This window comes from Trachemys scripta, chromosome 14, assembly GCF_013100865.1.
Source record: "Trachemys scripta elegans isolate TJP31775 chromosome 14, CAS_Tse_1.0, whole genome shotgun sequence".
Lineage (NCBI taxonomy): Eukaryota > Metazoa > Chordata > Testudines > Emydidae > Trachemys > Trachemys scripta.
The window spans coordinates 19876450-19892875 of NC_048311.1; the positions used below are offsets into that span (position 1 = coordinate 19876450).

Here is a 16426-nt window from a genome sequence, read left to right on the forward strand (position 1 = left end):
CAGTGTTATTTTTAGTCCTTGTAACTCTCGCTAGGAGCATAGCTTTGGCAGGGACTTTGCCACGTTGACTCAGAAGGCTTGGGGGAAAATGTTGGGAGCTGGGACGACACAGGAGATTGGTCTCCCACTCTAAGTGGAAACGGTGACGGGTGTCTCTTGGCCTTCCTGTTACTCAGGCTTGTTACCAACCCCTGCAAACGGTTCACCTAGTAACAGCCCCCATGCCGGCGTAGGTGATGAACACAAGATGTAATTAAACAATGTTATTAATGATTGCTGTGGCGCAGACACGGTGGACGAGGGAGCAGTTGGCCACATGGTGACTGGATGCCTCTTAGAGAGATTAGCTAATGAATTGACCACCAGTGACTGATACTAGTGTCAGCAGAGCAGCAGAGAGCGCAGAGACAACCTGGCTGCCTTTTCAGGGTGCCGTACGGGTCTTGTGAGTGAAGCTCTCTAGGATCTTTCGTGAGCAATGTGGGCTATTGGAATAGAGGCAAGACCTTCCCAAGGTGACAGACAATTTTGGATGCAAATTAGAGGCATCTTAAACAGCCTGGGGCTTCCTGAAAATGTCAGCCTTCTTAGGGTGTCTCAAGTTGGGCACCAAAAACCACGAGCGACTTTGGCAAATCTTGATCAGCCCCTCTCATTACAGCAGCCGTGAAATCCAGATCCAGGGCAGCACCCGTGCTCAGGGTGTGCTGTGCCGGCACCCAAGCTAAGGGGCCTGCTGGTGAGCTAATGTTAAGTCTTTGACTTGCGGTGGCCTGAAGGGAACTCAGGCGCTGGGCTCAGGCCGTTTGTCCTGGGGTGCTTTCTTGCATGGCTCCAGCAGGATAAAGTTCAATGCACAAGAGGCATTTGAATAAGAAAAAAGGTAGAGTCTGGGGAAGGGTATGGGAAAGCTGCACGAGACACTCCAGCCCCTAATGCACTGGGGGGGGGGCAGGGGAACAGAGAGGCTACATGGGCCCACTCCAACCCCTGACACACCATGGTGGGGATGGGAACCCTGCATGAGCCCCTCCAGCCCCACCCAGAGCCAGGATAGATGCTGCAGGGCCCTGAGCTAGTTCCTAACACACACAAGGCCTGATCCAAAGGCCAGTGACATCTGGTTTAAAAATGCATTTTCCAAAGATCTTCATTCGCTCTCTGTGACAGCTGCCATCTTCCACGCCACCAATGTACCCTTATAGTGCCTTTCATTCAAGGATCTCACCATGCTTTTAATGCTATTTCACACAGAAAGTCAGTGGCAAATTTGGGAACAGATCCAAGGTCCCACTCCCAGGGTCCTGCTCTAACACTGCCTTTGATACTTTTACTGATTAGATCATGGGACCGCTTCTTCACCCACGCTACGTCTCATTAGGGTGACCAGACAGCAAGTGTGAAAAATCGGGACAGGGAGTGGGGGGTAATAGGAGCCTATATAAGTCAAAGTCCCAAATATCGGGACTGTCCCTATAAAATCAGGACATCTGGTCACCCTACGTCTCATTCCTCTTGAAGAAGGAGTTTGAGACCTGATCTCTCAGCCAATCCCATAAATCTGGCTAGTTTGGAGGCACCTGCCAAGAGTCTCATGTGGCTCAGTCATTCCACTGATGGGACTGTCTCCGCCCTGTTACATATTATCGTATAGATACATCTTGATTGTAAACTCTTTGGGGGAGGAACGTGAGCTACAGAGCTGTCTGGGAGGTGCCCAGCCTTTCTTAGTGCTGTATCCCAATGAGCTGGGTCTGTAATTGGCTTCATTTCAGGAACTCTTTCGCTCCCAAGAGCAGGGCCAAGGCGCACGGAAAGTTCACCCCACTGCCCGGATGCACTGTGCGCACATACACACACAAGCTGCTTGGGTTTTTTTTATTAGCAAAAAAATAAAAATTTATTGTCCTCTAGAAAATCCATCCTGCCCTTGGAAACTGTGACACAGATTGCATTTCTTCCAGCCCCACATGCAAATTCACTCTGCCTAGAAAAAGAGTCTAAACCAGGTTTCCGACAGCCAAAACACGTATTTACAGAATACGAGAAAGAACGACAGCTGAAATCACAGTCTATACATGGAATCAACAACACATTGTACACACCACGGATTACCATTCTGCCACCGTCTACACAGACTGAGGGACGCTCCTTCCCAATGCTCCTTCTCCGGGAAGTCCAAGAGAGAGATTGGTCAAGAACTGCCACCAGATCTACTGTAGCGTGTATTGTTTAACGCATTTATTTTGTTTTAACATCGGAAGCTACAGAGTGGGGAAGCCCCATAGATATCTTTGATCCACAGTCACTAATTTGCAGGAATACTTCACTTTTGCAATACTTTTCTTGACACCAGTAACATCTATTTTCGGTTTGCAATGCTCCAGGGATTATTATAATCCTGGAGGAAAACACTGGTAAGAATATTCTGCCTTCTGGGAGGAGGAAGAGGGAACAAGAGGATGAACTGTGGCTAGTGGAACACCAATGAATTACTGCGTCCATTCAGCGTTAAACTCTTCCTCACACAGTGAGGAATTCTCTTCATTGTCTGAACTGTGCAAGCCCTTGCTAGTGGCTCAGATTAAGCTTTGGAGATGTATGGAAAGTATAAACCCCTTCTGTATGAGAACAGCTGCAGAGATCCCTTTGGGGGAAGATAACATGTGTTCCTTAGTTGGGCCATTTCCCTGTATCACCTGACTACTATGCCACATACCCCTCTGCCACAGTTTGGGTTTGGCTGGGTATCCATATGGTCAGGAGATGATCTAAGCATGGTATGTAAATGCACTGTAGCCTCCCAAACATGGAGAAATGCTCAGGCTCATAGCTATTCTCTAAGGAGATTTTCTAGCATTTATATATATATATATATGTAAGTATGTATGTAGAATATTGTTGCTCTAATTCATCTGTTTCAAGTGGACAGACTTGTATATTTTTCATAATAAAGTACAAGTTTATTGACCTTTAAGAATACTGTGGTTTCACAACACAATTAATACTCCCTTCCCTCAAATCATGGCTAGGAAACGGCAAAGCAGGCAGAATTAGTCATTGAGGTCAGCGTTTCTAATGAACCCTTCCAACGCTACTTATCCAATAAGGACTGTGTGTGGAGGGGTGGAAGCTCTGGGGGGGTGTTCCCAGACATGCCCTATCTATTTAGCATCAGCCAACTGTGCTGCTAATTCAGAAGGGCTGGAAATTGTCCACTTTGACTAAGACTTTTTTTTTTTCTTTTAACGTGACTCAGTCCATAGAACGGTCCCCTTGGTCTGATTTAATTATTCCATTCATTACACTATGGACTTTTCTGCTCCAAAATACACAGCATGTGACAATACATTAGAGGGGCTGGATGCATTAGCACCAATATTTCAGCAGGCCCCCCTTTTATAACACACAAAAGCTGACCACAGAATTCTGTTGCTTTAAGAGCAGCACAGTGGCTCCACGCAGGTATCACCTGGCTCAGATGATGTAAAGTCAACAGCTGCTAGAGAGAGTCAGAGCCTTTACCCTTTGTTTTGCCCCCACCCCCCAACTCACTCTTATTTTATTTCTAATTTCTAGCAAGAAAAGGGCCCCAACATTATTTATCAAATACACAAAGATCAATTTCTCTGTTCCATCTGGAGCAAAAGAAATCATTCACATTTCAGATATTTCATGTTTTGAAAGAGCAGCAATTAAAAATTCATAGAAACCTAGATTTTAAAAGCCTTTGTTAAAGGACCAGAGGAAGGAGAGAAAAAGTCACTGTGTGTACAAAGAGAGAGTCAAAACACACTGTATTGGGGAGGAGAGTCACACTTCACACCTGGTGCTAATCCAGTCAACCTGTTCTGCTAGGACTGGTGTGGGGCAGGGGAGAATCAGGATTTGAGGGCAGGGAGGGGGAGGATTTAGATTCTTTCCAATTTGGATTCTTTGGTCCTTCAGGATAAAGAGAAACTGTGTTTTGCTCAGAAGGCAAACTATGTAGTTCTCTAGGTTGGAATTTCTCTTGTACCCCACTTGGCTAAGCAATCTGCCAATGGGGAAAAGTCTGATCTCCCCAGGATGACCAACTAGTTCTGCATTACTGAGGAATTACCAAATCCTAATGGGACAGACATGAGTATGTTGATCATGGGTCAATGTTACTTTGGGAGGAGAGGGGAACACATCGATATAACCTCCCCTGTGGGAATCAGTTGCAATTATGCAGCCAGTTCTCTGGACAAACTGATTTGTCCAAAGAGCACAGGGTCACAATGGACAATCCTACAGGAAGGAAGGAAGGAGAGTAATAAACCACAATGTTAACAAAAACAAACATTACAAACTAATTTCCATCCAGTAGCCACGTGGGCTGATCAGCTTCAGAGCTTATAAATATTACAGACCTGATTCAAGAGTTTATTTCCTATTATTTTTCCATTAGTTACCAAAACAGTTTAGTAAATTGCATTTTCATTGGGTTTTTCCTTCCCCCTTTTTTTGTGGTTTTTCATTTGTTTTTAAAAAAGAATGTTCATACATTTTAACAAATGATCTTTCCTTAAGATCAAACTGAGGCAGGTTTGCAGGCCTTTGAGACCAGTCCCACCTCATGGCACAGACATTCAAAGGCTATAACCAAACAACATAGCCACAATAGTCACCCAGCATTATCGCTCCATACAAAAAAAATTAAAAAATTGATGCTAGTTGCAATAAAATACACATGGAAAAAAAGCATTTTTACCAAAAAACAAGTTAATGGGGGGAGGAGGGGGGAAACAACTACACAGAGCTGCACTTAGAGATCATCTGGGAATGCATATTAATCCCTTCCCTGCAGAGGAAGGATGGAATCATGGAAGCAAATCTAATTATTTCCTTGCATTAAATACGAAATACTTTGAAAGTCTCTGGTAACAGTTTAATTGTTCCTATTAACAACCATGGGCTGCTGGGTTTCCGGTGCACTTCCAGGGTGGGGAAGGTGGGCAAACTAGCCCCAAACACCCAGAACCAGGAGTCACTGATGGGATTAAAGATCCACTCCTGCAGTTTTTAATGCAGGTAAAACTCCCAGACATGGAGGTTACTGTCCTTTCAGACAGAACGGATACTTTTCAATGTGTGTTATAGTGTCTAGAGGCTGCCTGCAGTAGGTGCATTAAAAAATGCTTAAGAAAGAAAGAGAGACTCTGATGGGAGTTTTGCCGCTGCAGATGCTGCAGGATTGAGCCACAAATGGGTAATAATAAAACAGTGTCAAACTCAGGTCTCAGATACGCACACACTGTGAGCCGTGCATTTGTACCTGAGAGCGGAGTTTGCCCCATTAACGTCAGCCTGTTTGCAGTGTCTGTTCAGAGCTGGGAGACCCAGGGCCTGCCCGCCCCGTACTGCGAAAGAGAATACAAACCAATTAATGACCTGGTGGGCCAGTTGGTTGGGAACCCAGCAGGTTATTGCCTCCCCCTGAAATCAGAAGTCAATTTACACTTAGGAAATGGTTGTAGAAAAGCTCAGCTACTAGACAGGGTCCTGGCCAGTGGCATTTTGTTTTTTTCCTGGAGGGAAACAATGAACTTGAACATTTGTTGCTGGTATAGGGCTAATCTGGAGGTTCCCCCTCTCTTCTTCCCCACCATACTAACCTAGGAGTAAACTGCAATGCCAGCCCAAGTGAACAAGTAGAAGGTAGCATGAGCTCCCCTGCTGATGGTGCTGGGAGGTAAAGATCTATGGTGCTCACAGCAGGTCAGATCCCCTAGAAGGATCCAGCCAGACTTTGCAGAAAGCTACATGTCCAAGAGATGAATCTGCACAGCAGGAGGTGGGAGAATGAGAGAGAGCCCAAGGACACCGGAAGATTTTCCTTGCAACAAGGAAAAGGAATGTCTTGGAAAAGGAAGTTTGTTCATGGGACCCGAGTTCCTCCTTTCCCTTCTGTCCCCATTACCAGAAGGAGATTGAGTTTGGTGGCACCATATCTTTCCTGTTACACTCCCCAGGTCCAGCTGCTGTCTGCTAGACACCTGCAGGTTAGACTCTATTGCTAACTCCACCAAGTCACCAGGAATGTTTGTACACAATGGTTGGTGGTTTGAGGATTTTCAATGTCCAGTTGAAATTAAAGTTCTTTTCCTTTCTCAGCTGACATGGTATCTCGTCCCAGTAACTGTATAATTACCCTGTGGAACTCTCTGCCACTGGACATTACTGAGCAAACTAGCTTTAGTAAAGTTTTGAATCAGTGTTATTTATGTGAATAAGAACAGTATCTGCAGTTACACTTGCTAAGTTTAAAAGTCACAAGTGTTATCAAATATCATGCTTCAGGGCATAAAGTGGTCAGCTGTGATCAGGAAGAAATAACTTACACGTGTCTCTGCAGCCTCTGGCATTGGCCACTGTTCAAGGCTGGAATAGATGGAGCAGTGATTTGCTCCATGATGGAAATTATTTTGTTGCCACCGGCATAATGCTGTGTCAACAGCATGAGTACTAGTGGCACCTGTAGCAAGAGTGCAGCTGGGGAACAACAGACGGAGCATGTATCATTGTCCTGCGAACTGCCTGCCTGTTTGGGCTGAATACCCCAATAGTGACACAGAAATAAGTGGGTTGGTGTGGATACCTCTGTATACCATGGCACAGCAATGGCTCTGCCCATGGAAGGAGAACCCCTCCCAGAGATCTTCTGAGAATTCATTACTGAAAGTGCTAATATTAACCAGATGCACTGGCAGAGAAAAATTACAAACTTCCTGGGTTCTGATCCCTGCCTCAGAACCCAGGAGCAGCTCAGGCTTCACCTTCACCCACCAGAAAATCATGGAGAGCACAGAGCTGTGGGATCCCTGTTATCCTTGAGGCAGTGACACAGGAAATATCTGGCCAGTTCAAGTAGGGTCATCACCTCACAGCTCATCTCCTAACCTGACATTCTCACTCACCAACTGGAATCTCTTCCACATGCACCAGCAATTACGAAGCAAGTCCCCAGACTACCATCCGACCTGAAGCTGAAATACATCTCGACAAGACACCACCGGAGGAGAGCCGGAACCTGTGGTTCCACCTTCCTTCTATGGATTAGCCTTAGCTTGCCGTCTGGGCAGTATTTCTAAGGACTCTCAAACCCAGGACCCCCAAGCATACCTACAATGTACACTAGCCACTGGCCTGGCCTGAGTTGCTTTAATTTCAGTATTTTTTCCCTTTTCTTGTTTTCTTACAAATATACAAATTGTGTAAAAAAAACTTCTAAAAAGTGAACTTTGTTGTTTAAATGGACAGGCAAAGTTCTTGTGTATTCAGAGATCAGCAAGCATCTGAGTGAGCAAAGCTCTAACCCAGCAGACACCCAACAGGGCTTCTGTCAGTGGGGATGGCTTTAACAAGCTGGGCTGGTAAAAGAGTAAAGGTTTGAAGACATGATCAAGCAATGGGAATTCATCTCCTTCCTCCGCCATGAGTCCAACCCTCACTCTGGAAAGCACCTGGAGGCCCCTCTCCCCAACTCCAAAACTCCCAAAATAGTCAAAAATTTGTTATATCCTAAATAGAAAAGAGGAAAAACACAGACTCTTCTCAAATGGCCCTTTGCGCTGTATTAAAAACAGCTGTCAAAGTTCCTAAACGGTTAGAATTAGTGGGGAGTGGGAGAGGGGCAGTTTAGATGGGGGATGTAAAATATTAAAAAGTGCTCTGCAACTAATTTTTGTTTTTTATATATATATATATATATATATATATAAAGTTAAAAAGTTCTATGTGATATGAGAAACCAAGTGTCCTTGAAGGGTCACGATTGGAGAGTGTGTGGCCTGTTGGGATGGCAGATGGGGCATTCGCCCTCCTCGGCACACATTTCACACAGCACGGCATGTTGGCACTGTAACACCACCCGGTTCTCCTCCTGACACTTAAGACATTTCACTGATTGCATCTGAAATACTGCCTGCAAGAGAGGACAAACCAAAACACAATCATCACCAACCTGCACACGGTGGAGTATATTCCCATCAGCTTTGTGAAGTGAAAGTGAGGCAGCACAGGCTGGTGTATTGAGCGCTGGGTTCCTGGGTACTTTTAGGTTCTATTCCCTGACCTACTTAGATTTACAATTGTACTCTAGCTATAGCCCTGGTCTCTGTAGCTGTAGAGACCAGGGCTACAGCATTTGTTTAATCTGATTATAACTCAATTTGAGTATATTCACTCAGGCTGAGCAAAAAAGTTGCTAACTTCTGTTTTGGCTGGATAGACAAGGCCTTAGATCTCTACAGACCACTTGGAAAGTAAGAGGTAAGCGAAATGCTCCCACCCCAAGGTCCCTCATGCTCACCTTGTCGACTCTCTCCAGGTTGGCGCGCAGCTGTTTCTGTAGGGTGTACAGTGTGGAGAGTGAGAGGGTCTCTAGATCAGAGAATGAGCGCAGGAGCTGGGGGTCCTGGCTAGCATGGATCCTCTCCAGCTCCTCCTGGAGTTTCTTCACTTGCAGCTCCAGGGCTTCCCTCTGCTCCCGGGCCAGCTCACATTCCATGTTGGCTGTGCTGGCACGATCGTTCGCTTCCTCTGCTTCCTTCTTCCAAGCATCACATGCCTGTAAGTCCGAGCAAAAAGAGTCAGTATAAACCCTCTGCCAGCATCTGAGACTACCCGAGACTCCCTTTTACTTATCTACCTATTTAGATTCACACCAATTTACCAACATGAAATTTACCCTCCCTTAAAGTCAGTGGGCCAGATTCCGAGGTGGTGTGTGCGCTGGCATAACTTGAATGCTGAGAGACCAAAGGAGAGGTGTAGCAAAAACAAGTGGCTAACTGAAGGATGTAAGAAAGTGCAAGTTAAATCACTGCTACTCTCTGCAGTAACTAAGGCCTTGGCTACATGGGAAAGTTACACTGGTTTAATTAAGGTGTGATTTTACACCAATTTAATTAAACTGCTGTGAGCCTCTGTATGGAGATTCTTATTTCGGTTTAAAAGTGGCTGCTTTCAGTTTAGCTTAAACGGATTCCTAATTGACTATGCTAAAATGAAATAAACTTGCTTTAAACTGAAATACGAAGTGTCCACACAGACTTTTGTGTCACTTTAACTAAATCAGTTTAAGATGGTGCCTTTTGTTAAACTGGTGTAACTTTAGTGTGTAGACAAGGCCTTATACCATTCCAGCTCCTAAGCACAAGAAGTACACCAGCTCTCATTCCTTTACTCATTGGTAAGTGGGTGTAAAGAGGTCTAAGGGATTCTGGCTCTAAGAGGCTCTGAATTACATCACCTTACATCATCTCTATGTTTGAAATGCCTCTTTGGCTATGCCTTGACATCCCGTTGCCACATCCCCTGCAAACTGCACTGTACCTGTTTGGCTTGTTTCCAGGACTCCTCCCACTGCTTAATTGTGCTGTTGGCTTCATCCAGTTCTTGTCGCAGTCTCGTCAGCTCAGCAGCACCTGGACCTGACAGAAACGCAGGTGAGGTACTGGGCGAAAAACTCCCAGAAGCAAAGTGCTCCCATATGCTGCTGTTCATCCCATTTAAACCTGTTTCACGAGGAGACAGAGAGGGTTATGTCACAGGTGTCGGAGGTTTCCCCACTTGTTCCCTGCCCCTGTGAAATCCAGGGCTCACAGTGAATGTTTAGGAGGCAGAGGTTTGTTTTAGGAACCAGTTCACTCCTTCAGGAGATAGTCATCCATTTGGGAACAGCAATGCTCACACATACTGAAGGTCTCACACTTTTAGGTAGCTGAGTGTGTAGTTTGGGAACTGACGTCTCCTGCCGCCAGACAGAAGCTCCCCTTGAATGTGGCTCTGTCTACACAGGCTCTAAAGGGGAGTTTTTCAATCAAGTTAGCTTCCCCCAACTGAAATCCCCCCCGTTTGCACCTGTGACAGACAGTTTAACTCCCTCAAGATCATGTCAGCTTGCCATGCAGTAGCCTAGTTACGCTAGCTCAGCCGTTCTCAAACTTCATTGCACCGCGATCCCCTTCTGACAATAAAAACTACTACATGACCTCGAGAGGGGGGAACTAAAGCCTGAGCCTGCACAAGCCCCACTGCCCTGGGCCTGTAACCTGAGCCCCGCCACCCAAGGCTGAAGCTGAAGCCTGAGCTCCGCTGCCCAGGGCTGAAGCTATCAGGTTTGGGCTTGTGCCCCGGGTGGTGGGGCTTGGGCCCTGATGGTGCGGCTCGGACTTGGGCCCCGGGCTCCAGTAAGTCTAATGCCAACCCGGGTGACCCCATTCAAATGGGGTCATTGGGCATCTCAACCCACAGTTTGAGAACCGCTGCGCTACCTTAACTGCAAACACCCACTTTGTTTGCCTGTGTAGACAAAGTCAGGTGTGACTTCTCCTTCGGATTCCACAGTAAGCAAATTAGTGCCACGCATGCCATCTTCGAGCACTAAGAGGGCAGTGATCTAGCTATAGCCACATTCCTGCCTAGCATATTCAAACCCATTTCCCCTCTCACAGTAGGACTCAGGGCCTTGGGTGACACAGTGGAAGGAAATATATGATAAACAAGGCCGCACATTGGTCATGGAATCCAGGATTTGTGTCTTGCCAATAAAAAAGTCTCTGTTTTTACTCAGAATGAACCTCTGCAGCCCTCATCCAGGTTAGAATCAACAAGAAGCTACGGGATGACTGGTGCACACAAGGCAGAGAGCTCTGGGTACTCAGGCCTTGTCTGCTCACCAGCTTGCACCAGTTTAATGAAAGGGTTGTTTAAAAGTGATGTAGTTTAGAAGTGATTTAGTGGCAAATCCCTGTGTGGACACTCTTAAATAAATTTAAACCTGGCTTATATAGATTTATCTTAATTCAATTTCTAACTGCATTAAGCAGAATTGAGATAAGTCAGGTTTAAATCAATGTAAGAGTGTCCACACAGGGGTCTGCACCAGTTTAACTCAAACTAATTTAAAGACCAAATTTAAGATAAACCAGTGCATACAGACCAGATGCAGAGAGCATCTCAGTCAGAAGCAGCACTCAAGAACAAAGAAGCTGGTTACCTTTGCTGGGCATCTCAAACCCAGTGGCAGAAACTGGTTAGTTTGGGGTCTCTACTGCTTCTTTCAGGGCTTGTCTACACTAGAATGTTGTACCACTTTAACTAAATTATAAAAGTAACACAATGCCCTAGTGCACATGCAATTATAATGGTGGAAAAGTGCCTTAAACTGGTATAGCTCATTCTTGTATGGGAAGGGGAATAAACTATACCGGTGTCAGGCACTTTTATAGCAGTATAACTGCATCCACACTAGAGGTGGTATAATTATTTTAGCAAAAAAAATAAATCCCACCACAACCGACATAGTTATGCCGGTTCAAAAACTGTCCCTGGCTTCCCACAGCTCCCATCTCCTGCCTCTAGGGAGGGACTGTCTGTCCATTTGCCCTCCTGCTGGTAAAGCAAAAGGATTGGTAGTGGGGGAAAGGGATCCCTACAGAAGTTTAATGCTTTATTTTTATTACTGTTCTAGATTTCTTGAAAGGGAATTTGGCAATGACTAGGTTGCTGGTGTGCTGATACCACAGCCTATCATGCTGACCATGAAGTCTGATTGTTTCCTTGTACTCCCCCGCCTGTCTGGCTCCATCTGTTGTCTCTTGTCTTGGACTGTAAGCTCCCTGGGGCAGAGACCATCTTTTCTGTGTTTGTACAGCAGCTAGCACTCTGGGTCCATGTCTAGGGCTCCTAGGCCCTACAGTAATACAATACAAATAATAACTTTTCACACTAGGCATTCTATCTCGGCTGCATTCAATGAGCTGTATGGACAAGTCCTACATTCTAAACCGGTAAGTTACTATGTCAAAAAACCTTAGCAAAAGCTGAAAAGACTCAAATTATCCCCACTCCTCTAGTGTGTTCTAAGATGTATTTGGCTTTTAAAAAAAATTCAGATCACTAAATGCATTTTGCAATTGTATTCCATTTATTTGATTCTGCACTCTGTGTGGTTAGATGAATACAAGCTATGCAACACTTTTCTGCTGAAATAAAAAGTATAGCTTTATTAAAATAATGTTTTCTGTTATGTTTCCCTTTTCTTACTGAAATTGTGACTTTTCCCATGATAAAAACCAGCTGTAATTAAACACCATTGCCTTCTGATAGGTCTTTTCTCATAAATGTCATTGTATAAGCCAGTGGTCCCCAATGCGGTGCCTGCGGGCGCCATGGCGCCCGCCGGGGCATCTATGTGTGCCCACGTACTGGCCGGTGGACAAGCATCCGCCGAAATGCTGCCAAAAAACAACATCATCAAGAGGCGTCACCGCCGAAATGCCGCTGATTTTCAGCAGCATTTCAGCAACGATGCCTCTTGATGATGCTACTTCGGCGGAATTTCGGCAGCGATGCCGCTTGACGTTGCCGCTTCTCGGCAGCATTTCGGCAGATGCTTGTCCACCGGCCACGGTCCTCGGTGGCTCGTCGTCCGGCGCCCGCCATCCGGAAAAGGTTGGGGACCATTGGTATAAGCCGTTCAAGCAAGACCAAAAAGGCTTGTTCTGAACAAGCAAAGAATGTGATTGCAAGATATGAGACACAGCGTTGTTAGATGCATGAAGCAACAGATTAGCAAAGCATTTAGCTGAGATTTAGCACTGAAAATTAAAAAATCTCCCAAATTTGATAAGTGCTCTCATTATTGTCTAAAGGAAGCCCTGTTGTCTGTTGTTGTCAGACACATTGATAACAAAAGAGTCACTATAACATTCAGCCAATCAAATGATTTGATTTCTTGAAATATCTGTGGGTTCTTAACAGATCCTGCTCCCCCATTCTGCCTGTGTTGTGCCGCTCACACCCTCAGTGTAGGGGGCACACCTTTGGGAGTGGAGGTAGGGATGGAAGGGAATGTGGCTGGAGCACTGCTGCACTCGGCTGAGCCCAGGTTATAGAATGGCAATGTGAAGGGAACTGCAGCTGGGCATATTAATGGGCAGCAGGTTTAAAACAAATATAAGGAAGTTCTTCTTCACACAGCGCACAGTCAACTTGTGGAACTCCTTGCCAGAGGAGATTGTGAAGGCTAGGACTATAACAGGGTTTAAAAAAGAACTGGATAAATTCATGGAGATTAAGTCCATTAATGGCTATTAGCCAGGATGGGTAAGGAAGGGTGTCCCTAATCTGTTTGTCAGAGGGTGGTGATGGACGACAGGAGAGAGATCACTTGATCATTGCCTGTTAGGTTCACTCCCTCTGGGGCACCTGGCATTGGCCACTGTCGGTAGACAGGATACTGGGATGGATGGACCTTTGGTCTGACCCAGTACGGCCATTCTTATGTTCTTATATTCTACAGTATGCTTGAGGATGCTCTTAATTACTCCAAGGGCCAGTCCAGCCCCCATTTGTTCCCACGAACTGAAGGCAGCCTAAAACCATCTTCCCTTCTCCACCTCAGCTCTGTTGTGCTGAGGATTTAAGCTATAATCACTCACCCTAAGCTCTGAGCAGAAAGAGATGTAGTCTATTTGTTTGAGCACAAGATGGGGAGCCAGGAACTCCCAAGTTCTCACAGCAAGTCATCATTAGCGCTATGTGAACTTGGGCAAGTCACTTAACCTTTCTTCTTCAATTTCTCTATCTGTAGAATGGGGATATTTGCTCCCTCTAACACAGAAGTGCTGTGAAGATTCATTAATTACATGTTGGTAAAGCAGCTTGCAGTATTGTTGTTATTATGGGAAGGAGAGGTATAAATGGCAACACTGAAATAAGACATTCAAATTAAAGTTAACTTAAAAGAAAATACTTACATGGTATAGACACGTATGTACATGTAATACACACACTGTGCATTTACCTAATGATCCATGAGAAGCTGATGTCCCCAAGAATGTGTTTTCTGATTGGCTTAAGTGTCCCTGGGGCTGATGGAGGAAATGCGATGATAGGCTGACCGGTGGAGAAGGAGAGGCAGAGTGAAAAGAGGCGGAACTTCCAAGGGACCCAGGGATATTTACAGGAGCAGAACTTTGCAGCAAACTCCCACCTGGACAAAGAACACACAAAGAGGATGGGAATGTATGATCATGAAGTATGGGCCAGAGCACAGCACAGGAGTTTACAACAGCAGATGTTAGCTTCCCGCTGCTTATCAAAAAGGGGAGTCCTGGGAATTCCCACCATTTCCCTTCTACATTACACAGCTCTCAACCTTCAGAAGGGGCACTGCGGCCAGCATCCTTCTGGCCAAGTAGGACCAGATGTGACTCCCTTCAGAGTACGCCAAGACTGCTGGTCAACTGGCCAAAGCAGAGAGAGGCACTCCCTCCAGACCCTGAATGCGCTCCCCCTGCAGAGTTCACAGTCCCTGCCAGCCTACGGAAGACCATTTGTTTTAGATATCAAGTGAGCAGCTTTGGAATGAAGATTCACTTGCAAAATTTGCTCTTCCTTTTTTTAATACCAATAAACTACCGGCAGTCACCAGAAAGAGGATCACATCACCACTCGGTCAATCTAAAATGAGCAACTGGCTTCAGCTGTACTTGAAAGCCTGCATCTAATGGTAACAGAGTCGAGCTCCACTACACCAGAGAGCAGTCTCTTCCTGCTGCACAGATCGCTCCAAAGAGTTTTCTCCCCGCCCCCTTCCATTCTGTACTGATAGATCCCAGCTTAAAAGGCAATGGTTAACACCCAGACCCCAGGCTCCTTGTTGTTTTTGTAGATACAGACTAACACGGCTACCCCCTGATACTAGACCTAAAGGAAGTGACAGAAAGATCACAATTCCTCTATTCCATGCTTCTTGTCTCTCTAGGCCAACAAGGCTGAGCTGTGGCAGGAATGGGGCCCTCAGAGCACACAGAATCTGGATGTTGAATCAGTATGTTGATCCTTTGAGGGGGATCGGATCTAAAATCGTCCACAGAATGGAGTTTGGTTTCTCAGGTAAGGTTCTGAGCAGTAGCTGCATAGGCAAATAAAAGCCATTATGGAGCGAGCATTAGGTTATACAGAAGAACCTGTTTCACTGAGTATGGGAATGGTGGCAGCTAGTCACCAATGCTCTCTGCAAAGAGTCCTGAGATCTATAACTTTCAAGCCACTAGAGACAGGCAAAATGGATCCGGTTCAAATGTCACATACAGAAGATGAGACATACATTGTATGCTTTGATATAAGGCCATACACTATCAAATGATCCTATGACAGTAGAACAGTATTGCCAGGTCACTGGGTTCTCTGTGACTTTTCCTGGAATTTTCCTCAGGAGATGTGAGTTGCTATATTTTCAGCTGTTTTTATAGCTACCAGGCACATTTTAGATGGTCGGTGTTTACAGACCAAGACAAACAAAACATGCTCATCTCAGAAACATTCCTAGGCCACTGGCAAGAACTCATCTCTGCTAGCCATGGAGAGTGATCTTTTGCTCTCAGGACTCTCACTGGTTGCCTGAGTTAGTTACAATTGTTGCTTCCAACCAATAAATCTTTTTTGAGGCTGGTTTTAGAGCTTTGTGGGCTGGTTCAGCCTAGCTGATCTGGCAACACTGCTTGGCAGACGATCACAGAAAGCTCTGTTGCTTTCATGTACCTATCATGATGCCACTCGTGTGGGGCACCGTGCTGCTGTCAAATGTCTTCTCCAGGGCAGCCACTCCGAATTCGTTCAGGTCCAGGTCATCCAAGGCAGATTCTGCCGGACACAGAGGTACCAATTATGTTACAAAGGACCAACAACTTCAAGAGATAGTGTGGCCCAAAGAGCCTACATACTGCAACAGCCATTGCTGTCTACTGGACAGTGTACTCAGCCCTTTTCTCGATCCTGTGCAGTCGCTATTAAATGATTCGTTGTGAGTGTAACAGGCAGCTTTTCATATTGGTTTCCGTTGCCTGACCTGATTCCCCAAGATTTTATATCAGCTCGTTCCCAACAGTTACATGAAAATAGACATACAAATCTGAAATAATAGCAATCCTCACAGCTATCCCCCGTAGTGATGTTCTGGTTCTGTTCGTACTATTCGACAACACCTACCCATGTTCTGTCTGGTTATGGCTAGTGCTGTATCACCAATGTACTGAGGAGAGGCCTAGAAATGGACTAGAAGCAGCAGGCAGATTGCAAATCAGGTCTGAGGTTCAAAGACAGTCTAAGGTGAAGAAAGCTTACACAGTGCCTGCCCAATGCTATATCTAACCATTTCATTAAAACATACCTCATCACAGACCTACAGATATACATATACTTATATACATACATATATATGTTCCCCCGGGCCTGTTTATTTGGATTAACTACTTTTATTGTTGTAATTAATTTACATCAGAAATGCTGGCTCATGAAAGAGGATATAAAGAATCTGACTGGCAGAACAGCAGTGACTCCCCTATGGGAGCCCCTTGCTCTACTCTTCTAGGGAGTTTGTCCTACACTT

The 16426-nt window shown here is 45.4% G+C and overlaps 1 protein-coding gene across 3 annotated transcripts in view; it reads right to left on the reverse strand.

The window, feature by feature from the left end:
- Positions 1-1872: 1872 nt before the first annotated feature.
- UNK (unk zinc finger) overlaps positions 1873-16426 on the reverse strand; it is a 61202-nt gene continuing 46648 nt past the window's right edge. The window contains exons 13-17 of one of the 3 annotated variants that reach the window (XM_034789754.1): positions 15580-15681; positions 13838-14026; positions 9361-9458; positions 8336-8593; positions 1873-7948 (exon numbers count right to left, since the gene is read on the reverse strand). In XM_034789754.1, the coding sequence (XP_034645645.1) occupies positions 7793-7948; positions 8336-8593; positions 9361-9458; positions 13838-14026; positions 15580-15681 (803 nt within the window). In that variant the 3' untranslated portion in view covers positions 1873-7792. Of the gene's footprint in view, positions 7949-8335; positions 8594-9360; positions 9543-13837; positions 14027-15579; positions 15682-16426 lie in introns of all 3 variants that reach the window. The other 2 variants (XM_034789753.1, XM_034789755.1) reach the window with 2 other exon arrangements.